The sequence below is a fragment of the Platalea leucorodia genome, assembly GCF_965183815.1.
Source record: "Platalea leucorodia genome assembly, chromosome: 2".
Lineage (NCBI taxonomy): Eukaryota > Metazoa > Chordata > Aves > Pelecaniformes > Threskiornithidae > Platalea > Platalea leucorodia.
The window spans coordinates 87,572,533-87,599,547 of NC_138824.1; the positions used below are offsets into that span (position 1 = coordinate 87,572,533).

The window sequence follows — 27,015 nt, forward strand, 5'->3', positions numbered from 1 at the left end:
GGCTTATTCAATTGCTGATGACAAGACAATGTGTTTCCACTTTGGTCCACGCTGCTAAAGTGTAATATAATTATTTGTATTAGACACCAGCCACCTGTTAATATCGTTCTTCTAAAGGTCATTGTGTGGTGCCTTGCTGTCTGAATTTAACGGCCCTGTATCAGGTTTGTTGGTCACTCTTTTGTGTGACACCGGACAAGTGTTTGTGGGGAAAGAATGTGAACCCGATACCCCGGCGGCTGGGGGAGAGGAGAGGACCAGGGGCAGGCTCCGCTGCTGCTATTGTTGGGCCACTGGGCCGGGGCTGCAAAACAAGCAGCTTCCTTCTGAGGCGCTTTCATCTAACACAGCCCTTGTTTGGAACAAGAATAAATTGCAGTAATTTCCCAAGAGAAGCAGACTGATGCCTATAAACCCTAACTTTTTGGTACCCCTGGATGCGTAAGGGCACTGTGTTCCTGACCTGGGCTGTAAAGGAGGGGAGGGGAGGGGTGCTGCTCGACTGGCTGGCTGGCCTCCTGGTGCCATGAAAAGAAAGTGAGGTGGTGATAATGTAATTGTGCCTGGTGACAACGGGTAGATGCTTGATAAGTTATTTTTAAACATACGGTGTTGGCAGTTAACCTTAATCCTGGTGTTGGATTCATTTATTAATGTCTGTACAGTGACCTGAAAATGCAAAGCACTGTATCATTGAGAAATGTTGACCTTGTTATCTGACAATTTTTAATTAATTTTGCTGAATATAAGGGTGGTGTGCATTTAACTTGAACTTTCACTCTTCCCACCTGAACTGGTATTAGCTTTTGGGAGAGGTGGGGGACAGGTAGGACTTGCGGACGAAATTCTTCCGCGCCTGTATCCGGTGAATGGAGCGATGCAAGTGACTGCTGCTGCAGGGGCTCAGCTGAATGACTTTGTTTTCAGATTTCCAGAAAATGAAGGCTTCAGCTGCCAAGAGAACAAAACAAAGCACCTGGTCTACCACATGGTGTAGGACATTCCAGCACTTGCAAAGAGGGAGGGTTGGCTTCAAGCCATCTATATTCCAGCACCATTAGTAACTGCTACTAACTGTTGGATTGAATTGCTGGCTGAGAAAGAGCAAGGGCTTTTAGAGTCTTCTCTGCAATTGAAAATATTCATATGAAGAACTCCATTACTGCCAATTTTATAAGGAATAAAGATCTCACTTTTATCAGTTGCATATTTATTGGTTCAAACCATTCAAGCTTCATTATGCGCGTGTAGATAGCTCGTTGTGTTTGTTTGAAATGGGTCATTAGGGTCTTCAAGCATTCTGGCTTTTTAAAAATCTAATTGATTATTTCTGACATGAAAGAGTTAATGAAGGATTACTCGTGGCTTTTAATTTTCAGCTAATTAAAAAGAATGGCTGTTTTTGCCTTGGCACTCATAGTTAAAAGTGCCAAATATAGGATTTTTTTTGTGTGTGAGTTGAAGGGTGAGGAGGAGGGGGAAAAGTTATATGTAAATCATTTAGCCATTAACTTAATGTGGTGGATTTATAAATCCTATTACTATAAGCCCTTTTCATTTCCACTGAGGCCTGACGTGTGCTTGATCCTGCTAATGTAAAATTCATTCTGTCTAAGTGATTACTGAAGTAAGACACTTTTCGTCAATTTTAATCAGATTGTGTGAAACTTGCTTGAACAGTAATGTTAAGTAAGACATGGACACAGTTTGGCCATGTCTTAATTAGCCTTACAAATCAGTTAGACTAGGAATCAATCAGTGAGCCAAGACTATGAACCTTTTGACACCTAATGCTTTCTTTGGGGGGAAAATCTATGCTGAGGGCTGAAAACACAGGTCTTGGAAGCAAGATTAAGATTGTAATTTGGTGTTCTTGTTTTATGGTATGCTTGGCAGTCCCTCACAGTGTGCAAGTTCTTTACGATGCAGCCCTCATCGGTGTTTCAGAATTGAGGCCAGTGGGGTGCTTCCCGTAGCCCATCATAAATTCCCGTCTCCACAGCAGGAGCAGCAATTGGAGTATTTTTGTGAAGCTGCTTCTGCTCCAAGATACATCTGTTATTTTGGCGGAGGGGGGTGAGGGACAGCTTATCTTTAAACGTAACCTCCTCCTTCCAAGCCTTCAGTGGGAACTACTGACTTGGATTCATGGGACATCTATGCTTCTTGGGTATAGCTGTCCCCAGTTTTTCTGTAGGGAGACATTAGTATGGAAAATGTCTGCCTCACAAGCCCCTCAAATATTGCTCGCTGTTGAGATCAGAGGTGGTTTTTGTGAAATATCATCCTTCGAAAGACAAAGAGTTTGCTGTTTTTAATGCTTCTCCTGGATCATTGCTTTTTAAGTAGGCTTGGCTCTGACATGAGCCTCAAACTGACTTTCACTCCATCTTAGTCTACCCAGTTTTTGAAGACTTATTACTAGCCAGTATCTTTACTATTCTCATCATGTAGAATTTCTGTATTGGTAACAACTTTTTGTATTTTCTTTTAATATATGAACCATTTCCTTTTATTACCAAGATGCTTGGAAAACTTGTCGTGTTGTTGAAGATCCCATAGAAGTCTTTGGTCATTTTGTTTTCCTACTTTTGCTTCTGGTGTCTTCTGCAGCACAGTGAAAAGCCTTAGGAGAAAAGGATGCTTGCAGTGTATGGAAATAAGAATGTTTAATACCAGAGACAGCAGATGTTCTCTCGAAGTAGGCAACATCTTTTGCAGAAGTCCCAACTGCATGTGCGTTGTGGCAGTGCTGGGGGCTTGACTCTGTAACCTGGTGGAAGACAGGCCCATTGTAAATGACCAGCTCAGACTGGAGATTTTGTTCTGCCGTTGTAAAAAAAAAAAAAAAAAAAAAGACCTGCACGATGATTTTGTTTTTAAACTTGAAAACTCAACCACCAGCAGTGTCAGCAAATCGTTTTCAAAAGTCACTCCAGAAGTCTGTATGCTACAGGTTTTGTAAGTCGTTTTTATTGCTCAGCTTCCAGGCAATTTAAATATCTTTTCTCCTCTATCTAACCTGTTAAATTACCTATCTCTGTTAGGGTGAGTGTACCTCATTTAGTCAGATGTTACTTAGTTCATGATATGACTGCAAGCACATGCGGAAGAGAGTGGGGAACGTGTTTTTTGCTTGATTTGAATGCCTCTTTGTCTTCTGTTTTCTTTCGTACGGTTACTGTTGGTCTGCCAGGTGTGCCTTTTTGAATGAAAATGAGAAACTTCTTTAGTGTAGAACTCTTACAGTGTGGTTGGGATGAGGCTCATTTGAAAAGCTTTGAAATTAGATGTTAATTACCTTTCTCTTCTACTGGATAATCTTCTGTACTTTAACCAAATAAGGATAATCTTCTATACTTTAATCAAATAAATATTCAAATACTTTGAATTTGCCATATTTCAGCTTTGTGACAGTTTTTTTATGTGATGGATTCTAGCAGAGCAACTGCTCCTGAAAAGGGAGAACTGAAACAGAAAAATCATAGTAGTTCAGGTGGATGGGACATCTGATCCATTATAGACATGTAGTTAAACGTAGTTCATCTGAATAACCGTATGGTGATGGGCTAGTAGGTGAACTATCAAGGTTCACTTCAGCCCGCCCCCCCCTTTTTTTTCCCCCAGATTGTAGCTGCCGGTATCATAAGATCATAAGCTTGAGAAAAATGTAATAAAGTCCATTCCAGATAATATTTCAGGGTAACTTTTTTGTTGATCTTGGTCAGATTGTGGTTGGTTCTTGACTTTGAAAATTGAAGTGTTTATCTTCCTATAAATACTTATGTGTACATATGGTCAAAATAAATGTCTAGGTTAATAAACATATAAATAAACAGTATTCTTGAGGGTTTTTTTTATGGGCACTTGATATTCTTCTGTTCTCTAAAGGGAACGTCTATAGGCTTTTTTCATGGTGTTTGTGTCATTTAAATGGTAAGACTGATAGATTTTTTTTCTTTTTTGTTTTTGGTTGTTTGTTTGTTTACTGAAACACAGGAATCTCTGTGTGAACATCAGAAAATGCTTTTTTACTGTGAGGGTGACCAAGCCCTGGCACAGATCAGAGAGGTTGTGGAGTCTCCATCTTTGGAGATACTCAAAGGTGTCTGGACATGGTCCTGGACAGTTGGCTCTAGGTGATCCTGCTTGAGCTGGCAGGTTGGACCAGATGACCTCCAGAGGTCCCTTCCAACCTCACCAGTCTCTAATTCTGTGATTTTGTTGATACATTTTTTTTTTAGTTCAAACCAGATCTTAGAATACCTGAAAATTCCTACAGTGATTTCTATTCTTATAATGTATCCCTATCTTTCATTCTGTTTTGGGGGTTCATTGGTTTGTTTGCTTATTTTAGGCACCTGTGGTAATCTGGTAATCTAAAGGCATTAAAAAGAAGCTTAGCAACATTTGTATCTATAATAGCAGTGGATGAAATCAAACCACTGTTGACCGGTGCTTGTGGTTGGATTATTATGTTGGCACTAAAACTTCTCTCAGGGCCCTGCAGGTCTCATTTCAGATATAATTCTAATGAGGATATTGAATGACTGATGTGACAATAATGTAAATTAGTGCTGGTGCCTTCTATTTAAACTGAAAAGTAAGAGCAAGAGAGAGCTTTGAAAGAAGGCTTCCTTGGCATATGAGTGAAAGCTGAGTTTTTTTTATTCATGATTCAAACTCCTGTAATAAGAAGTAGGAAAGCTTGTTAGCTATGTTTTTAGATTAAACAAAACCTTTAGGTTGTGATGTTCTTTCTTTAACAGAGTTTGTGGGATGAAGAATTTAAATGAAAATTTCCAAAGTCAAAGATTGATTGAGTTAAAGTATGTAGCATGAAATCAATCCTGTCAAAATGTAGGGAAATAAGTGAGAGATTTATAAACATTGGTAATGTTTTAGAAATCTAGTTTTGTGCAAATGTGTTTTGAATTCTTTACAAATGAGATAACAGTAGGTCTAAATGACAAATTAAGGATTTAAAAAATAATCAGCATGCCTCTCTTGCAGTAATGGATTTATGGAGGTAGCATGCTTTAGTTGCATTTGTAATTAAGGTTTTTCCATCATTAGAATAGAAATGTATTCCTGTCGAGCAATATTATTTTAGGTGAATTATGTGGATTGAATGAGTGGCAAAACTCCACTACTTTAATCTGATATGTGGCTAAAAGTCAGTATTTGGATTGGATTCCTAGAGGATCACATTGAAAAGTTAAATACATTTGTTTGTCTTCCTAGTCTTCTTATTTCCATATTCTTTACAATTAACAAACAAATCCATATCCTGTGGTATTATACAATGACAACTTAACAACTTCATTACTAATGAAGCCATACTGCTATTAATTTTGAAACTCTAAATACTGAAATGGGTGGGCTGCACGTGGAGTGCTTAACGACAGACTAATGCATAAAAGTAACTTCTGAAACTGTCATTTCTTTGCATGAGTTCATAGTTCTGAAAAATTAAATTGAATGCTTTGATAAGCCTCTAACTTTGTTCTGTTTTTAAAAACAGTGCAAGTGTTCTCGCTTATGAGACAGGCTACAAATGGTATTAAAAATGCCCTAGACTGCAATTTCAGGTAATTGACCAGTTGATCATTAGCTGCTGAGATCTGAAAGGCTGATAATAAGGTGGTCCCTTGTGCATGAAGTTCAGCTTTTCTCAGTTGGAGTATACACAAAATTGTGTCATGGAGCATGTTTCTGTCTCTATGGGAACTCCATGACATCAAATACGGTTCCATCCTTAGCTCCTTTAAGTGTCTATAATATGTAAGTTATTGTGGATGTCTGTGGATAGGCAATAGTTCCCATTGACAGGGGCTCTTTTTTCCTATATGTCCTTATAGGAAAAATCTGGAAGATGAAGTTGCCCCAACCCACCCTAGAGTTCCTATTTCTGACTTAGAGTTGCAAGCCCTATTTAACAAGCAATTTAGGATTGTTAACTAGTAATTTTCTTTTGTAGTTAGTTTAAAAATAGCTAAAAACCTTAAATGAGCTTTTTTAAACTTTTTTTTTTTTACTTCTACATTGAGATCTAAGTATATGGCAGAAATTAGCCATACATCTTATAATCATCTGGTAGGCCAGTAGATTTTTATTTCTGACATGCTTTGTAAATGCTTACTTTCATTTTGGGGGTCTTTTATGTCCTGAGGAGCTCCATCTTTTTTTTTTTTTTTTTTTTTTTTGTCAGACACATCTAGAGAATTCAGGAAGCTCATTTTGAAGAAGAGATAATCTAAAAAGACCGTGTCTGACTCTGTGAGATGCTCAGGAGCTCTTTCCATCTGTATCCAAGCCAGGTTCATCAAGTTCTGTACAGAGGTCACACTGAACAAATAGGAAATCTGACTGAGACTTCATGCTATTAACCATGCATGTTCCTAGTCATCTTTTCACATCATTGGAGCAATCACTAGGTCCTGCCTGAAGCAGGGAAGGTTAAGTGTCCCATGTAGAGCTGAAACTGTTTTCTTTCCCTGATACCACCTAAGAAGGCAGTTAAGAGCTGCCACAGGGACTAGTCTGAAGAGACTGTGTAGGAGCCACATCAATACAGTGGTTGGTGTTTGGACATACTGGGAGACGGTACCTGCCCTGCTCCTACTTTTTTACTACAATCAGTACCAAATGTGGTTGTGAGTTTCTGAGACTTGAGCACTGGTAGTTATTTAGTCCTGCATAGGTACCTTGGTAAAAATCTCCAGTTTTTACAAGGGCGCATTTCATTCGGGTTTCATCGTTCTTTGGAACTGGAATAATCTTTGTTGAATTTCTTTCAGTTATCTATTGTAACCAGGAAAGGTGGCACAATGTCAAAGATTAAGGTTTCTCTACTTGCAGCAACAGTTTTCCTGGTGTCTAGCACTTTGTGTATATGCTCCTGCATGATGAAAAACTTACTCTGTTACTTCTCTTTGCAGCAAGATTCATCTTACTGCAGATTCTCTTTTTTTTTTTTTTTCTTTTTTTCCCCGTGTTTGGACAATCCTAAAAGGACTTGCTTTCACCACATGCTTTGTTTTTTAAGTACAGTTATGAACCCTTTAGGCATTTGTATACACCTGATCTCTCATCTTTTGCATTTGAGTAGGTTGGTGGAAACCTGAACGTCCCAGTATAGTTAGGAAGGTGAATGTACAGGAACTTCTCCTTCCTTAATCAGAGAGGCTTACAGCATATCAGATCTGGAGCAGACTATTTTGGAGGCTTTCAGAATGATCCTTTTCTTCAGATTAGGGAGATGACCTAACTTAAAGGTGGCACTGAGTCACTCAGGGTGCCTGTCCATCCATCAGGAGAGCGTGTCTTCTGTCAGACTTGGCTTTATGTGAGACTCAAAACTGCATGTAGTGAGTTCCCTTAGTTGAGGGGTGAGCATGTTTTTACATGACTTGATTCTTAAAATGGTACCTGTAGAACACAATGTGAGCTATTTACTCTTAACTGTAAAGAATATGTAACGACAGATCTTTGAGGATCATAAGCTCATAGAATGGCTGAGGTTGGAAGGCACCTCTCGAGATGGTTTAGTTCAATCCTCCCTGCTCAACTAGAGCAGGTTGGTCAGGACCATGTCCAGCTGGGATCTGAATGTCTCCAAGCATGGAGACTCCACAGCCTCTCTGGGCAACCTGCAGTCCTTACAGTAAAGAAGGTTTTGCTCGTATTTAAACAATGCAAGACTTTGTATTTTGAGGGATTTTTTTGTATTCAATTTATGCCCATTGCTTCTTGTCCTTTCACTGAGCACCAATGAGGGAGAGTCTGCCACCGTCATCTTTGCTCCCACCTATCAGATATATATGTAGACAGTGATAAGACCCTCCCCCGAGCCTTCTCTTCTCCAGGCCAAGCAGTCCCGGCTCTGTCAGCCTCTCCTCACATGACAGATGCTCCAGGCCCTGTAATTATGTTTCTGGTCTTATGCTGGACTTGCTCCAGTATGTGCATGACTTTCTCATACGGGGGAGCTCAGCTGTACGCCCCACTCCACATGTGTCTCACTAGGGCTGCATACGGGGGAAGGACCACCTCCCTCAGATCTGCTGGCACCGCTCTGTCCCATGCAGCCCTGGGTGTCCACGGCCGCCTTTGCCGCAAGGGTACGTTGCTGGCTCGTGGTCATTTCAGCATCTACCAGAATGACCAGGTCCTTCCCTCCAAAGCTGCTTTCCAGCCAGTCAGCCACCAACATCTCCTGGTGCCTGAGGTTATTCCAGCCCTGGTGCAGGACTTGCTACTTCCCTTTTTTGAACTTGATGAGATTCCGGTAGGCCATGAGACATCTCCAGCCTGTCACGGCTCCTTTGAGCAGCAGCACACATCTGGTATATCAGCCACTCCTCCTGGTTTCGTACTGTCTGCAGACTTGCTCTGCGCCATCATCCAAGTCACTAACACAGACACTAAGTGGGACTGGACCCAGCGTGGACCCCAGGGGTACGCCACTAGGGACTGGCCTCCGCCTGGACTTTGTGCTGCTGGTCACAACCCTTGGAGCCCAGCAGCGCAGCTGGTTTTCAGTCCGCCTCGCTGTCCACTTCCCTAGCCCGTACTTCATCAGTTTGTCTCTGAGGATGCTATGGGAGGCAGTGTTGAAAGCCATACTTAAGTCAACAGCCACTGCTCTCCGCTTGTCCACCAAGCCACTCATCTCTTCACAGAAGGCTACCAGCTTGGTTAAGCATGATCTCCCCTTTGTAAATCCACACCAAACCCTCCCAAGCACCTTGTTGTGCTTTGTGTCTGGAGAACAGTTGTTTTCACAAGTAGTTGCTGCATCACCTTTTCCCAGGGCTTGAGGTGAGGCTGACCAGCCTCTAGCTCCCTAGAATCTCCTCCTCCTCACCCATCCTGAGGATAGCTTTGACATTTGCTTTCTTCTGGTCCTCAGGAACCTCCTGTGATCAACACGACCTTTGCAAGATAATCAAGTGTGGCCTCCCAATGACATTGGCCAGCTCCCTCTACGCTCATGGGTGCATCCCATCAGGTGCCATGCACCTGCATCTGTCCAGTTTGTTTAAATGCTCCCTAACCTGATCCTCCTTCACCGAGGACAAGTCATCTTTGTTTCAGGCTCTCCTTCTGGTCTCCTGCGGTCAGGGATAGCTGAAGGCTCGACTTAGCAGTAAAGACTAAGGTGAAGAAGACATTGAGTATCTTGGCCTTTTCCATGCCCTTTGTCAGCACATCCCCCGTCCCTTTCAGCAGCAGGCCCACATTTTCCCCTAGTCCTCCTGCACAAGCCCTTCCTACTGCTCTTTGCCTCCCTCACCGGATTCAACTCCAGGTGAGCTTTGGCTTCCCTTTTTCCAACATGACGTCACCTCTATTAATCTACCCTCAGGAACCTCCTGTGATCAACATGTTTCCATGATCCCGGCGAAGTCATAGCCCTGTAACTGCATGCAGACTTCTAATTCCTCCACTTTGTTCCCCATGCCATGTGCATTAGTGTACAGGCCCTTCAGAGAGGCACCCAGTCCTGCTGATGCCCTGAAAAAGTGCAAGAGCTTTCTCCGTAACGCTGTCCCGTAGGCACTGCCTTATTTACATAGATCTGCTTGAAGAGGGCCCCTTTTGGCCCCGTGTTGTTGATTACAAGGTCCTTCCTGTTCACATCATGCCCCACCCTTTGCCTCCCATCCTGATTTGAAACTTCCTCATGGAAACCCGGTCCCGCCCTCGTCAATCCTGGTTTAAAGCTTTCCTTGCCAGGTTGGGCAGCCTGTTGGCACGTATCATTTTGCACCACGTAGTCAGATGAATCCTGCCTTGTTCAAGCAATTCTTGGTCCTCAAAGGGAGGTCCATGAACATAAAAACCAAAACCCTGCCGCCGACACCACCTGTGCAACCGTGGAGGATGAATGAGTATTGTTTAACTTGATAAAAACAACTGTCATGTTGTCTAAATATATCTAATTTAATGAAACAAAATTATATGCTTTATGAAAATCTTGCATGACACTTAAGAAATTAGGTAAGAGAACTTTCTTTGGAGGGTAATTAGAGGCTAAAATACTTTTCTGAATTTGAATAGATGTTGCTTTGATAGACAACCACTTAGTCATGATGAAAGAACAGTTTAGTTTTAAAGCAGTTCAAACCACTTAGAAAGATTTTTTGATGGACACACATTCACACACAATCTATTCATTACCAAGACTAGCATGTCCTCTCATCTCCTATAAAATTTCAGGATCATTTTCAGTGAATATCCCTGTATCTAGACAGAGGTTGCCTTGCTTTGTTCAGTACACTTATTGCAAAATGCCTATGGTTCTTCAAGAAAAAGGTTGTGTTTTTCAGTAGAAGTCCTTTTTCTTTTAAGAATACTCATCAGGTAGCAAGTGTTTTCTGCATCTGTTTTTTTCTTTAGCACTTAATTGTCTTCCCCCAGCCGCTCCCTTTTCTCCAAGCACACAAGTTGTGGTTATTGCTTAAAAGATGCCGACCAGGGGAATCTTAGAAAAGTAATCCAGGTTCACTTCCTGCCAGCTCCATGCTCCCTTGTTGCCTTAAAGAGCCTTTCTTACAACACATCTTTCTTTTTGTAATGAATTTTTCTGTAACGGTTGGAAGATAAGGGAGGAGGGCCTTACAGAGTTGTAAGTCCTGTTTTCTGCTTTTTACTCAAAAAAAAAAAAAAAAAGGGGGGGGTGGGGAAGATTTGATTCTCAAGGAATTTGTCATCATCTTGGATAGTGCACTGAGTTTATCCACTGCATAAAAAAAATATTTCAGTCTTTAGATTACTACCTTTATTTCTTTTTCTGGTTTACAGATATATTTGATCTTTTTGAAAAACTGTCTTCACTATTGATTCTGAGACCTACTCCCTGATTTCTTTAGGACTTCTAGTTATATGGCTATGAGAGTAACTTATGTGGGAGATGAGACAGTACTTACATTCCTGTCACCTCAAGATTGAGAGACACGCTTTTATATCTGAAGGATAATTTCTAAAACTATAGTTCAACTTAAACCTGATGTGGAGGATGGTATGGTTATTCTTCCCTACTCAGGAACAGAGTTTCCTGTTATTCGGAGGAAAATCTCTGTGCTCTGGTTTAAACCTTGACTGGGTTCTAACTTGTCTCACCAAACAGGAAGCCTGGGTTTATAAGTAACTCATTTTAATTATTTACTGTTCTTCTCCTTTTTTCTAGTGAAAGACTGATTCTCTGTTGCTGAATGTATTAAACCAGTTCAATTTGGGAAACAAAGCAAAATAAAGCTTTCCTGTCTAAATGTTTGTTCATTTCACTGAAACAAATGCTGCTGTTTTCTCTAAGGAGGATATACTTGTCTGTATGCATTTAAATATTGAATAACTTAACGCATGTTTTGGTTTTATTAGGAAATAGTAAACGATGCTTGTTATATTCTTGCTTATTAGAAGTGTTTTTACTTGTGGTTTATGATACGGTTAGCTTTTGATGTAGTTGCGGTGTACTTGAAATGCACAAAAGGTTTTCTTATTAAGCAAAGCTACCTTTGTGTCTTATAGTTAAGTACAAAATGTTCATCAAGCATAGATTTATTTAATGGATTTAAATAAAAAAAATACTCATAAGAGTTAATGAGCTGAAATTAGTTTGAGTACCATGTTCCTCAAAGGGTTTTAGGTGTTGTGGATCTTGTTTTTTTCATGGAGTGCAACAGGGAAAAAAATTTCCCTCCTCCTTCATTTGTTTTAGGTTTTCAGTTTTGAATGAGTTGGTCAGAAAGAAAATAATTCCCTGGGTGGGCTGTGAGCCCTGGTGCTTCTCTAGGACCTGCCACTGGTTCCGGTGTTCGGTTTCTCTGGAAGGAGCATTACTGACTCTGGAGGGTTAGGAGATGCCCGTGCCATACGGACGTCTTTCACAGCTAGTTATCCACCTGGACATTATATTCTTATTGCTTCTGGCAGCACGAAGTGGGGTCAGAACTGGGTCGGTTACCTTCCATGCACTCAAGTGTTCAACTTCATTGTTGAGCACTCGGTTTCTCCATTTCCAAGATTTTAAATGAATTTCCAACACAGAAGTTTTTGGGTGTTGTTTGTTTTTTTTTTTTTTAACTTTTGTCCAAAGCCGTAGGAGTACGTTTCATTGTTTTTTCTTTCTTCCTAATACCAAAATAAACCTTTCCAAAATAGGCAAAATTTGCTTTAGTATAGCATGGTTTGTAATATATTGTGCAGAATAACCAATAATTGTACAACTTAGTAAGGAATTAATTCTGGTTTTTCTGTTCTCTTCAACAAAACTCACCACAAATACTTGAAATACTGCAGAATTTTAAAGATATAATTGTTTCTGGCGCCAAGGGAACATTGTCTTCAAGTTGTAATTTGATTCACATCATCATCTTCAGTGTTTTACCTTTATCTTTGCATTCCTTGTTAAAATGTGACAAAGGTACAGATGATTTTTGTTGTGTTCAACATGTTTCTGTTGCTGCCTTTTTTGTGCGTTTTCTGTTGTTTGTGAGGCAGAAGATCCTACTTTTTGTTGGCATGTAAACATGTATCACTCAGTCTTTGTGTCTACTGCTTCAGCCCTTGGAACCATTCTCCCTTTGTTTTTGGTGCACCATCTGATTCTGGTTTTATACACAGAATCTATCAAAGTTGCATTAATGTCTGACAACTTTGGGTGGAGTATGGACAGTTAATTTCAGTGTTTCTGGAAAAAAAAAAAACAAAAACCTAGAAGGGAAAATTTTGTCAGTGTGGGGTATATTTCTCATGCTGTTAACATTTCCTAAGAGTATACTTTTTTGGGAAGTGAAACTTTGAATGCATTGTCTAAGTAAAGCAAATACTCAATAAAAGCTCTTTGAAACAAACATATTTATTAACTAGTTGAATCTGGTCACTCAAACTTCTCTAAATCAAGTCCATTGTCTAATGAAAAGGCTGTATTGTGATGCTTCGTTCCTCGTGGCAAACAAGGCTTCCATCTTTATTTCACTTTTGCTTATGGCGTATGTGCCTTTTTGACCAGCAACAGAAACCTTTTTTGAAAATCCTCCTTAATAAAATCTTTTTGCAGCATCCTGTGGCTGTGGTTTATCAGTGCTAGAGGCTACTTATCACAAAATATTAGCAAAGCTAACGAATAGCTTGCAAAAATACCAAGGTTCGGAAGTACTACTTATGCATGTTAGTGAGTGGTGTTAACATACTGGAACACGGTTCTTCCTGCCCATTTGTTCCTCTCCATCATGGGAAGGACTAGCTAATATGAATTACTAAAGCTGATGACAGAATTATTTTCTTACTATATAATTGCATAAGTAAACAGCTGAGGTGGAAAAAAATACCAGGTCTATACTAGATAACTACAGGTAGTCTTCAAAAATACAGTTTTTGCCAAGGCTGTAAGAGTTTTAGTTTTTCTCCTTGTGCAAAGTGAATGCATAGGTGACTTTTTTTTTTGGTATGCATCTTTGATGCAATATTTTTGTAATGATTCTGGTCAGTCTTTTCAGTCTGGTCTTAAGTCTCCCTTTCTGTTCCTTCACATCTGCAGCCTCAGGAATCTACAGAAAATTTGTGTGTCTTCAGGAGAAATCTTTGCATCAGCATGTTAGTTTTGTGCCCTATCCCATTGTTTTTTAACTTGGATATCTTAGCTTGTTTTCACATAAGCATCCTCTTGTCGGAAGATACTCTTTAGTGGTTTTTAAATAAGGTATATTTAAAAATACTTGATGTAATGGATAATGGTAAAGCTGTTCTTTGTATATTTATTTATTTTTAATCATTCCCTTTCTTAAATCACGTCCTCATTTAATTAAGTAACTAGTGAGTTGGAGTAGAATTAGGACAGGGAATTTTGCAGTTTGATTGTCTGCAATTACAGTCTTTCAGTTTATATTGACTCGCAGTTCATGGGCGAGAGAATGTGTGTTGCTAGTCTTGCTTTTACAAGAGAAAAAGTTAAAATAGAATTTCACAGATGTTCACTGTGCTGAGAAGTTCACAGGTTTTTAGAAGTATATGTTTGCTGGGGGGGAGGGGGCACGGCTGTACAGATGGGTTGCCAGGCAATTAATTCTTCCTACTTGGATTGCTTGCAATAGGAGACAGTCCAGCTCTCATGAGCAGCGCAATATTATTTGCAAAAGGAAACTACCGAGTAACAATTTTCCTATTTTCTTCCTTCTTTCTTCTGTCTTCCCAGCCTCACTATAAACCTCCCTTCCTTGGCTGTGCATTTCTGAGAAACTGCTAATGATTGATATGATAGCAGTGCTGTCATTCTTTTTAACAAAAAAAAAAAAAAAAGTCATTTTTATTCTAGGTATTTTAATAGAGTCCCATTAAGGATGTATTGCTGACTGAAATATTGGCATGAAGGGCTCTCACTGAGCTGAGCCCAGGAATTAAGAAGTCAGGAAATCGGCTGCTGCATTGCAAAAGAGCCTTGTGTGACACAGTATCTCCTGATTGGGGGGATCATTACTGCTATTATGACTCGACTTGCGTAGGAATTTTAAATTTCATCTGAATGTCAGTAATAACCCTCTTAGCAAATTATCCTGAATAAAATCACGAAGGCATTTTATATAATAGGTGTTGAATTACTGGATAGATTTGCTAATTAAATACTCTTTGTTCTGCTGCAGTTGACATTACAGGGTAAGATCTTGAACAATTATTCTCAACAGCTGTACTTTGTTAAGGGAAAAATTAACTACAAAGTTTATTTTTTTTTCTACACTTGAAGTTGGCAGATTTTTGAAATGTGCTTGAAAAAAATTCCATCATCCAATTGGTAATGAGAAGATAAATATGCAGGTGTTGCTGTGAAATCAGATAACTACCGACTGCCTTATTAATGAATTTAGCAAGCCTTTATAACCTTCTGTTTTGTAGCTGTTGGCACTTACAAGTGATCTCCTGTCAGAATGGGTAGCACTAGCATATGCCAGTCACTAGATGAAGCTAACTTGTCTGTGACCCTCTTGTTATTACCTACATCCACTGCTGTCCCTGGAGACAATTGAGAAATGGTCTTTGCACAGCCAAACAATTTTTTTAGTAGGGGGTAATCCTATTTAAAAAAAAAAAAAAAAAAGGTTCTCTTTCTATTAATAGATAGCATTATTTCAGCGAATGAAGTAGAAAATGCCAGAGATCGTCAAGGGAAAAAATGGTAGGCCTTCTTTTACATGTAAACTCTTCATTTCTCTATCCATTTTTTTAAATTTTATTTCAGGGACTCCTGTTTTGTTTTTGAAGTACTAAGGAAAAGGTATAACCTTTCTCTGTAGGAGTTAGCTAATAAGCAAGAGAAAGGGGAGGGTGGTGAATAAGCTGGAATTCTGATTACCGTATGTGAAATTTGGTGTCATGTACAAGTGATATGTGTCTTCAGAATAATTTCAAAACTCCATGGAAAGGTGGTGGGGCGGTGCCGTCTGAATCACTCACTAGGAGATGAATAGGAGTGCACTATCTTTTTTAAGCTTGTGATTAAAATGGAATAGGGTGTGCCTGAGCACGTACAGCCTAGAGTGAATCTGCAGTTAAGACTCACCATTTTCCTGTTCTTCTTCGTCTACGTAGAAGATTGAGTCCAGCTGAGCTTTTTGCAGTTTGGGACTTCAGCAGAGTTCAGGCATCATGTTGTCTGAGTACCTACTTTGCAGCATCAGTGGATGGTCTTTAAACCAACTGGATGTTTGGAACTTGACCCAGAGTGTAAATCCATAGGTATCCGTATGTGTTTGGGGAATAACCCTGATAAGGACATTCGTTGTGAGTCAGCTGTGTCAAAGTTGTATCGTGGTTTGGAACCTAACCTTTCCTTAAGTGCCTTGAAGGGAATGGTATATTATGTTTGCTCAGTTCACGTCTTTGTACTTCGGGAGAGCGAGTCCATCCTTAGGTGCAGCCATTTCTTCTTTGAAGATGAAAGTGGCTAGAAAATGTGTCTGAACAGAAACTATGTTGAAACAGAATATTACGTTTGCAAAGTCAAATACTGCAAAACTAAGAAGCCCAGGGGAATATAGCTTTTGGTGCATAATTTAAAACAAACTGAAAAAGCATAGTGGAGCATCGTACTCTAGTATTCATCACTGATTGTCTAAAGGTTCAGAAATATTAAAGAAACTTGCTGTTAATGTTAAATGAATAACAGTGTTGTCATCCTGTTCATGTACTGTTAGGTAGAGGTGGACATTTCACCTTTCAGAATTGCTTGCTGCAATAGCAATAGTCAATATCGTGATAGTCAAGACTCTTGGACTCATTTTAGGCTACTCGGCCTTCTGAAAGTCATGAGATTTCCCTGAAGATGGTCTAATTGCCACTGCGCATGGCCAGCTCTTTGCTGTTTGTCCTTTTTCTTTCCCCATCCCTGCTGATTTCTACTGCTCAGCTCCCTGTCACAGACTTCTTGACTACAAGTCATAATTCTGCCTATTTGGCAAATATGGCCAAGGAGTATTGCAATTTAATGTATGAAAAATAATAAAACTTAGACCAGGTTACTAAATTTAATATAACCTGTTAAAATAGAGTTGTTGCCTGACTATCTTTAAAGCTAGAGTACCAAAATTGTTCGGATTCACCTAATAGACTCTGATCTATCATTGCTGTAACAAGTGGTTCAAAGTAATACTCTTTAAGAAAAATAAGTCTAAATGTATATGAGTAGCAGGACTAGCTGAAAAAGAGCAGAGGCTTATGCTGAGTGGGGATGGAAAAGACTGAAACCAGGGAACTGGGACTCACCAGGTGGAATCGAGCTGTGTGCCAGAGCACCAGGATGCTGGCGAGAAAGGAAATGGGGAGTACAGTGGAAACACGGCCAGGTGACTGAAGGAACGGACCAGATGTTGGTTCTCATGCAGCTGTGCAAACTTCACCAGGCCCTTGCTGCTGCAGCAGCTACACGTTTCTGTTCATCAAGCTAGGTTTACCGTGTCTGTTCTGCGCTACAGCTGTATCTGTGGCTTCAGATGATACGCTCTTCCACCCTTCTCCGCTACGCTGACCAGTATTAGAGATGGAAGCAGTAGCCTACTTGTGTGAAGTCTCTATAGCTATTTATAAGGTTCAGAGAATTGCTATTTAGAGCATTCAGGGAACGTGGGATGCACTCTTGGCTGAGGAACAAACCTGGTTACTCATGGATTTGCCCACTGAATCAACATCTGTATCCTATCTCTATCCCAGCTCCTTTACCCAGGTCTGGTTTCCCTAAGGAGTTTGCTTTTTTGATGACCCATTTTGAGATCATTACAAGGGTAATCAACCTTTGACTAGGTTCTTGTTAAGTGAGCACCATCCAAGCTGTACTGCATAAGACAGGATTTTTTTTTTTAAAACACTCAATGACATCAAGAGATAAGATGATGGATATGAAGGAGACAACTGACCTAAATTACGGAAAGAGGCTTAATTCTGGCACTTCCTGATTAGGTTTTATTTGAGCATTTGATTCAGTGTTCTTTTTTTCCTAAGGTAGAATGTGTGTGTGCACATGCAATTTTGAGATTTGTTTTAATCTTGTTTTAGGGGAGTTAATAATAGCATTAATACAAGGTCAGATGAGAATTTACTCATGTAATAGGAGTATTGAGGTGACTGTGTGTTGCCAGGAGAGAGGTGGTTTGCTTTGTTTTGAAAGGTGAGAGCATTTGGAGTTAGCAACCTAATGGATATGTTTGCGTGTGTTAGCTTGTAATTATATCATACGCTAATCTTTGATTATTTTTTTTATTTCAGATTTTGATGCATACCAAGGAGATGGTGCAAAAGGTAATGCTGAGCATTTTCATTAAACAACAACCCTTAAAGAGCACACCTGGTGAAATTTTTTTATTCTAAGAGAACTGTAACCCAAACAGACCTGAAATGACTTCTTAGGATGCCTGGTTTACAAATGTAATCCTTCCTAATGGATTATAGCTTTTTTCTTTTCCTACTACAGATATGATCTGGCCCCTGCTTGAAGCCTATGTGCGACTGTTTCAAGCAAATTAGCAACAGTGCTAATTAGAGTTTACTCATAGACCTGTTACACCATGTGTTCCAGTATTTTATTACGGTTTATTTTTTGGCATCCTTTAAACTCTGTCACACAGTGTTTTTTTGACTATATGGAGTTTAACATGGACATAGCCATGCTGCAGTTTTTACAGCTGCATTGATTTTCCACCACTGAAGACATCAGGGTTTCATTTTTTTTCCAAGTTAATATTATATAATTGGATGCATCTTCCCATTTTTTTTTGGTGACGTTTTCTGGTGTTGACAATTTTTATTTTCACCTTTTTCCTTGCTATGCCTTTCATAGGCACCTCAGGCTTTTTTATGTCCTTCAATTTCTCCAGAGTTTGCTCCGTTATCCCAGAGTATTATGGCAGTCTGGCTGGTGTTTGAACACAATCTTTTCCAAGTAGGATATTTGAATTGTTACAAGGGTCAGAATGACAGATGATACGAGGGGCAGAGTGTCAGTCAGAGAGAAGGAATCAAGTAGGTGTTTATGTTCATCTCCAGGTGTAATTGTTCAGTAGTTCAACCTGGGGATACAAAACTTGTGGGTCATAGTAGCTAGATCCTAATCTAAAAGGAAATCCTTGTTCCCTAAAAGATCTGCTGCCCAGGGGAGGACTAACACAGATAATTAGATTTCAGCAGAAGAAAAAAGATGGGAGTGGGAAGATGGAAATATGAAGCCACGTGCATAATCTGAAAAAGTGTAAGAGCACCCTAATCTGGACAGTACTGTGATGTTCTCAGTTACTGCGTCCACTAGCCAATACTTTCACTACATTTGTTTGAAATAGTATAGCTAAGTTTCTTGGATTTTGCTTGGGTTTGTTTGTTTGTTTTGTTTTTTTTTTTTTTTTTAAATCCAGAATGACTTTTTTGCAGTAGTATTGTGATGGCTCCAAATGGGATAGGATACCTGACTGTAGTATTATTTTTCAAGCACATTGGCTAAATGTCTTGTCTGTGTAGCCTGAATTTGTCCAGCAGTCTTTGAGTCTAACTGATCTCCTTGTGTCCTAGCAGTCCGAAGTTATTTCTAATTAGAGTTCCTGCTGTTTCTCAAGATTAGACTTGTTCACTGACTTATTTTTCTAGCATTCATTTAGTAAAATTTTAACTACTTACATTATGTACACAACTGAACAGGGTTTGTTTTTTTTTTTTTTTTTTAAACACATCAGTGGTTTAAGTTTCATTCTCTTTAAATTCAAATATATCTTAATGAAATGTACAGGCTTCTCAGTAAAAACTTACTTTACATTTTTTGCTTTTTAGTATTTAAGGGATAATATATGGACAATGATCTTTTCGAGTCTTGAAAATGAGGTGGGGCTTTAAAAAGATAGTGGTTCTGTTTTGTTTTTCAAAGCAATTTGTTTCATTTAGATGAACCTTGAAGTGATTTATGGAGACACAGATTCCATTATGATAAACACTAATAGCACCAATTTGGATGAGGTCTTCAAGCTGGGGAACAAGGTAAGGGATTTTTTTCTTTTTAAAGCTTTCCTACATGTCTGTGTTGTAACACTGAGTGAAGCAGATAGTATTAAGAGAGAATTCCACGGCATAAACAGAGAATAGGCCATGAGGAAGAACAACTTGACCATGTATGGAAGCTATGGAGCAGTAAAAGCTCAGAGTGCCCTATCTTCAGGTGTAGCTACTCTGTGTGTTTTTAAAAGTGATTAAATTAAACCAAAACATTTCATTGTACAATGAGCTTTTTTACCAATCCTGAGTTACCGGGAGACTATCTGAATACTTGGTAAGCCAAAATGTATGGTACAATTCCTCCATATTAGTTCCAATTACAATGTGAACACAATTTTGATTTTAATGATTTTTGTTTTGACATGAGAGATGTCTGTCACTTTAGTTGTGTTTAGTTATGTAGTATGTATTATACTCTATGTGCCATCAGATTCCCAGTGGTAAATTAAAATATTAATTTCCAAGGTATACTAGATACAGAAGAGATCTGTTTGATTAGCAGTTGGCAATTGACGATGTGGAAGTTTTGTGGCTTTCTGAAATTGTGGAAGAGAAGTGTGAAATGTTTCAGAACATTTTAAAGAAAAGATGTGAGAGAAGTTATTTTTGAAAGATGGAAGAAATTGTGATGAAAATGAGTGCTATGGAAGCTCTAAAAAACCAAAGAAAACATAAAGGGATTTTTCAATACAGTATTAAACAAAAGTCATGTAACTTTAAGGCAAGAGTGATTCTGGGGCTTTTTTAGAATACTTCTGCCTTCATGCTAAGTTGGTACTTTGAGAAGTAGATTCATCTCAGCAGCATGGAAAAAGGAATAATATCTTGATATCATAACCGAGTAGCAGGAGGGCTGATGGCACAGAAGAAAGAAATCTCCACCCCCCCACACTCCCCCCATTCAAGACTATATATAATTTCAAGTTTATATCCAGTAGTATATAAGAAAGTTTTATCTTACTCTAGCCGTGTGTGTATGTGTGGCTTCATTCTGGTTTGGTTTTTGTCCCTGTACTCCCATTTGGTGGCTAAACATTATAGAGGAACAGTTAAATAATAATAATTTTTATAAAGTCTGACAGCATCATCATCATAGGTTAAATACTTTGCTTCAGGCTTACTGAGAGAATAGGTAGGTTTTTGAACTTGTGAACCTGCTTAACGATTCTTTTTAAGAGTCAAATCTTAGGCTTTTTTATCCCATGTACTTCTGTATCCTATATCAGTTGGTTTAAGGGGGCAGGGGGGAACCCGACACACGTGTTTTGATTAATGTTTTCATATTATGTACTTGATTTTTAAAGGTGAATAAACTTATGTCTGTAAAGAAGCATACACTCAAACGTAGCATCACGATTGTGAAAGTTGTGGCTCTCAATATTCTCTATGTGACATAAAAAAATGGTCCTTGTGGTTCTAGTTTCACTTGTTTGTTTGTTTATGCCTCAAGAAAGTGCTAGTGACTTTTTGCAAACTCTTCTATCACATAGGTTTTCCTCATTTTGCACAATTCATACAAACAGTTTTCAGGACAGAGAATTGTATCTGTTGAGAGGAGCGCTCTAAGAAATGTCACTGTTCTATTGCATAATAATTTCTTTTCCAAAATTTCATATTCAGAGATGAGGGATATTTACACTGCATTCATGATATTTTTGCTTTAATGTAGGCTGTATGGAAGGTACATGGGTTTAATGCAAACAATTGCTGTGAGAGCACTTAGCGTATGTACCCCTGTTCTGATGTAAAGAGTGAATTTATAGGTTGTCTCCAGCGATAAAGTATTCCTCTGAGAGATTAATTTTGTTTTCCTATTGGAGAAAATTCTCTCATCTTCTTTCTGAATTTTCCCTTCTAATGCCTTGTCTCACAGGTTTCTGGTTGTGTTCACTCCCACCCTTTTCCCCCCATTATTTATATCCATGCCCCTTTTAGTCATTACTCAGCAGAATTTCATATGTGTCTCATTTTCTGTGCATCCTTGTGAATCAGATTTGCCAGTACATTCAATACTGCACTATTGCTGGTTTTTAAGCACTTGATTAGTATGATGTAAAAAAAAAAATTGAAAAGACTTTTAAAAATAGCAGAAAAATGTTCAGAGGAATTATTTCATGGTTTTGCTTTAACAAACAAATTATGAATCTTTTGGCAAAATGGTTTTGCCTCATGATGTCCTTCCTAATTTATAAATATACAAGGGATATAAAACTGTAAGGGTAGACCCAGATTATTAAGTTAGGGAGTTAAATATACCAAGCCGTAAATCCTGAAGAAGCCAATGGGTGAACTTTAATTTTAATAGTAACTCATAGTTACTACTGTGTACTTAATTTCACGGTTAATGATAATCTGACGAGTCTTTAAAATGTGTATGCAAACACACAGTGTATAATGTTACTTGTTTTAAAACTAAAGAATGATACACTTCAAGATGGAAGTTAAATTTGTCCATAGTTATTAAGGTGTTGCGTTTGGTTTTAATGTTGGTGCATTCACAGATCAAAAATGAAGTGAACAAGCTCTATAAATTGTTGGAAATCGATATTGATGGAGTCTTTAAGTCCTTGCTACTGTTAAAGAAGAAGAAATATGCTGCTCTGACTGTGGAACCAACAGGAGATGGGAAATATGTGACTAAACAAGAACTGAAAGGATTGGATATAGTCCGAAGAGACTGGTGTGATCTTGCAAAAGAGACCGGAAAGTGAGTTTCTTTGTGGCATTGTCCTCTTTGCTCTCTTTTAAACAGTACATGCTTCATAAACGTTTGGTATCGCATGGCTGTTTCCTGAACAGTGCAGATTGGTGACTATCATCAGTGTTAGAGCACCTTAACTGATTTTTGTAGGAGATGGTAAACATTACATTTTGGCATTGGTAACGGATTATACTTGTGCAAGTTCAAATGTCTCTAATTTCACTGTCTGTTTTTGCATCTTCTGTGGAAGCTGTGCATTTGAGTTGTCGCAATTTTGTATATGCCATTTAATAAACGACAGCTGAAATCTTGTGAAAATGGCAGGTGCTATCAGCATTTGGAGTTACCAGTTTTAGATCAGATTCCCCCCCCCCGATGGTTAAAGAAGCTGGTGGTCAGCTCTTTCAGCATCCTCTAATAAAGCTGGAAGTGCCCTGGGTGTGCAGCCTGAGATGATCCCTTCCCCCAAGGCTGTTTCTCTTCCATTTTTCAAATGAGACTCTTCTGATGCTTCATTATGATGGATACTGGATTGATGATTTATTAATTGTCATTGCACAGGGCATTTTCGTAGTTAAATTCAATAGAAATAATACATTTAGCTCTGTAGAAAGAAAATTGGAGTGGGTGGAGAGGTGGTCATCTGGGGGCTGACTCAACTTATATTGCATACTGCCTCTTGAAAACTTAACTTAAATAAATTGTGGTCCAAATGCATCCAAAAATGAATACTTTTTTACATCTGTAAAAATACACCACACACTTGCTTACTGTTCTTAAGACTTGCATTTTCTAAGAAAAGATGCATCATAATAGAAGCAAATTTTTCCAAGTTAGGAATGTATTAGTAATTAAAGCTATACAAATGTTTGAGAGTGTTCTTTAGTGACTAACTCTTCTGCAGCTGGCAGATCTTCCAACCACATTTTACAGAAATAGGCAAGACTTTGCTTACTTGATATGTTCTCTTCTCCCCCATCTTGATACCTGCTATGGAATAATAAATGGCAAAATGAAATGGGAGCAGAAAATAGAAACCAGTTACACTAAACAATTCCAAATCACTGTTTAACATTAGAACTATTTACAATAATTTGCTTTTAGTAAAATAAGTAAATAAATAAAACACAACATGAAATATCCTGGCAAATTTCTATAAATTTTGCATCGGACTTCATCCTCAGGCTCTTTAATTTCTAGAGGTAGCCCAGGGGAAGAGAGGATTGTGTTTATTGTAATGGTTTTGCTTTGTGTGTCTTAAGGTTTTCTTCATTTCTGGACTGTTTTTACAGCTATATAATAGGTCAGATTCTTTCTGATCAGCCCCGAGATGTAATCGTGGAAAATATTCAAAGGCGGCTTGTAGAAATTGGAGAAAACGTGGTCAATGGCCAGATCCCAGTAAATCAGTTTGAAATAAACAAGGTAAATGATGTCTCAGCTCTTTTCTGTCTCAGAAGAACTTTACTGTTCCTGAATATATTGAGTGCTGATAAAAATCTTTTTAATCCTTATGATGCTGTGAAATACCAGTTTTATTAGATACTAAATAGCATGGAACATACTGCAGAGATCCTACAATATGAGAAAAAACACCTTGTGGGGCTGGAGGCCAGTCTTGCTTCCTCAGAATAACAACTTTGTGCCTTGTCCCATCCTGCTATCTTCCCCACTGATTCTGCACTTTTGACAATGACATGATAGCTCATGCTTTCAGGAGAAGTTTTCTCCTAAATTGTTTTTTTTTTAGATTTCAGGTTTAAAATACATAAACCAAAGAATGTAATAGAAAAGAATCAAATGTTCTGTTTTCTGGAAAACCCATATTGTTAGTTTATTTTCCTTCAAAGCTCCGTAGAAGAAAGCTAATAAGTCGTTTTGAGATCTCACTCAAGACCTTCCTGCAGCAGGAAGTAAAATACTCTGCTTTATCTGCAGGAGCTTTAGCAAACAGCATTGTGGTTTTAGTTTATTTTTATGAATCCTCAATGAAACCTGTATTTTTATCTTCAAAAGCCTCCCCCCTCCCGGCACCACCGGGGGGTGTTTCACTAATGAATTAGCTATTACATGCCCCTCTCGTGCTTCTAATAGAAGAGATTTCCCAAATTTGCTCCATCCAAAGTCTCTTTCTTTTGCCAGCTGGACATCTGTCTGCTCTGTAAGACTGTGTTAATCAATCAGTTAAGAAATGTGTTCAGGTTGTCATATGAGTGTTAGAGAAATCAGTGATTTTTATGGTTCACTTAAAAAAAAAGACTGTTCCGATGCAAATATTCTAACAGTACTTAGTATCCCAGTAAAGGATATATATGGAATAATTTTCAGTTTAAATGCTGAATGTTCCTCTGTTTTACTGTTTCAGGAAAAAAAAAAAAAAAGTTATTTGACTATTAATCAAATGGATAAGTTGTTTCTAAGAATTGGGATGACGATAAATATTTTAAACGTAGCATTTTATTTTATGTAAAGAAAAAACTCATTGTGGAGTCTCAGCAGTATAAGATACATGGAAGTATTTAAATCCAGTTGTATCCTCTTGCTACGGAGCTTGCTAAATACACTTAACTACTTCGTATTCAGATTTACTTTATGACCTGAACTGGTGCAGGGTTAAGAGGGTAATCTCTGGCTGTACTTCTGTATATTGTGTAATGTTTTCGTTTTCAATTTCGTTTAATTTTAAAACAATTGCATTATATCTGTAACTGTTCTCAACTGTTGTGCTTTTAATGTAATGCATTTTTCAGACAGTAATTGTAAAAGCGTCCTCTCATTTTATTAACAATAACATTTTTGAAGTATGAAGGACTGGTACCTAGACATTAATGTCTGGAAAATACCTTTATTACAATTTTTTCATCTTTTTTTGTGTTGTAATGTACTTGTGAATAGTAGATGGATGAAGCTACTAAATGAATAGTTACTATGTAATCTTGTCTTTTAAAGTTCTGAGTTGTCCATCACTGAAGTAAAATACTTTTCTCATACTTATGTTTCTGTTTCCTCCTTTGATCTCTTAGGCATTGACAAAAGATCCACAGGATTATCCTGACAAAAAAAGCTTGCCACATGTGCATGTTGCCATGTGGATAAACTCTCAAGGAGGCCGAAAGGTGAAGGCAGGAGACACAGTGTCATATATCATTTGTCAGGTAAAAATGTCTTTATTTATAGCTAAATACTAGGTATTGTTTTGAGAGATGGCAAAGAAAACCAACTCAAGTCCTGGAAAAAATGTTTTGGCATTTCTTTGTAGTGAGATTATGTTATACTTTAAAATAGTCGGTTTTCTGGACTAAATTTAGTTTTATAGAGCCAGAAAGAACCATTGTGATCAGCTCAGCTCATCCGACTGTTTCCATATAGTGGCTGATAAAATTGCCCTGAACTAATTTCTGTTTGGAACTCAAACTTATTTTTAAGGAAAATACCTAGTCTTTGTTTTAAGGAGAAGAAAATTCTGGTGGTGAAGAACCTGTCATTCTTGGAAAGCTAATTGGTGGTGGTGGTTAAACAGTGTCACTGTTATTTCCAGTCTCAGCCTCTGTCTTTTCAGTTCACAGTCATTGGATCTGGCAGTACCTCTGTGGGATAGACTGGGGAATTTGAGAAACTTCATTTTCAGGTGTTTATCCTATAAATGCTTATCATTATTTCACAAATATATACTCCACTTTGGATTTGCTATTAAAAAAACAAAAGTGTGGGTTGGATTAGATGGACCAAGGAATCTCTTATGCCAAACTGATGGACTTGGCAATGTGACTTCTACAGTGGAGCACTATTTCAGCTCCTTCATCGTTAAAAACTGACAGATACTGTTTTTTATTTAATTGAAAGTTCTTAGCCTGGTGTGACGAAGCTGTCAAGACTTATGAGAGCTGGGCCATGGGTACGGCTGAGCAGTGGCACAATACAAGAGAAGAATGTACTTGTTGAATGAAGGGAGCTGAAGAAATTGCATTGTAATTATTTTTGCAAAGCAGCTGGATGAGCTGAATAGTCCTAAATTAATTTTGTTCTGAATACTAAGTTGTCTGAAAGGAGTAGGAGGGACCAATGGCTTGCAGTCTGTCTTTATTAGTGACGGGTTTTCAGTCCGTGGTTGCTGACCCTATTGAAGCCAGTAGCTTGGCTTAACTGAAAAATGAAGGTGTCATATGTGAATGCATTAGTTTTATTTTGCTGTAAAAAAGGCAAAAAAGAGACTGTACTTAGCAAAAAATAAGCTGTGGTACTCCCCCTGCCCCCATCCCCATTAAGGTTTACTTCTGTTACTGAATGCTTGCTAAAATACTACTTTAAGTTCTGCTCTAAGATTTTTGACATACATTAAAAATAAAATTTCCTAGTGCAATTGTGGACTGGGAATACGATTCTACGGACTGAATGAGTTATGTTTTCCAGAAGAATACCATCATCTTAGAGTTGATACTGACTTCCTCCATGAATACTGTTTTCAATTTAATTATTGCCTTCCCAAATTGAATTATTTTCTCCTTATCTTCCTCTTTCAAGTTGGAGAAGAATGTAATGTACACTCTAACCTCTGAGTGGTGTTTCTCTCTTGGCTTGAGATGTCACCATGTGTTTCTTTCAGTATTTCCGAATATTTCAGAATTTGCTCTTTCAAATCAATACTATTGCCTCTGTCATTTATTTGCGTGCCAATGAACGATGGTCCATTCTCTGACCATTCATTCTATTTGTTTCTTTATAGAATCGAATAATATAAATTTCCTAGCAAAACAGATATAGTTTTGATATCCACGACTTAGAATTTGCTT

At 38.4% G+C, this 27,015-nt stretch overlaps 1 protein-coding gene across 1 annotated transcript in view; it reads left to right on the top strand.

Moving 5' to 3' along the window:
* Window positions 1–27,015, top strand: part of POLA1 (DNA polymerase alpha 1, catalytic subunit) — a 207,578-nt gene that overhangs the window by 58,136 nt on the left and 122,427 nt on the right. Inside the window, exons 27-31 of the mRNA XM_082335968.1 lie at window positions 17,758–17,790; window positions 19,417–19,509; window positions 22,026–22,231; window positions 23,518–23,650; window positions 25,249–25,380. Coding sequence (XP_082192094.1) covers window positions 17,758–17,790; window positions 19,417–19,509; window positions 22,026–22,231; window positions 23,518–23,650; window positions 25,249–25,380 — 597 coding nt within the window. The remainder of the gene's footprint in view (window positions 1–17,757; window positions 17,791–19,416; window positions 19,510–22,025; window positions 22,232–23,517; window positions 23,651–25,248; window positions 25,381–27,015) is intronic.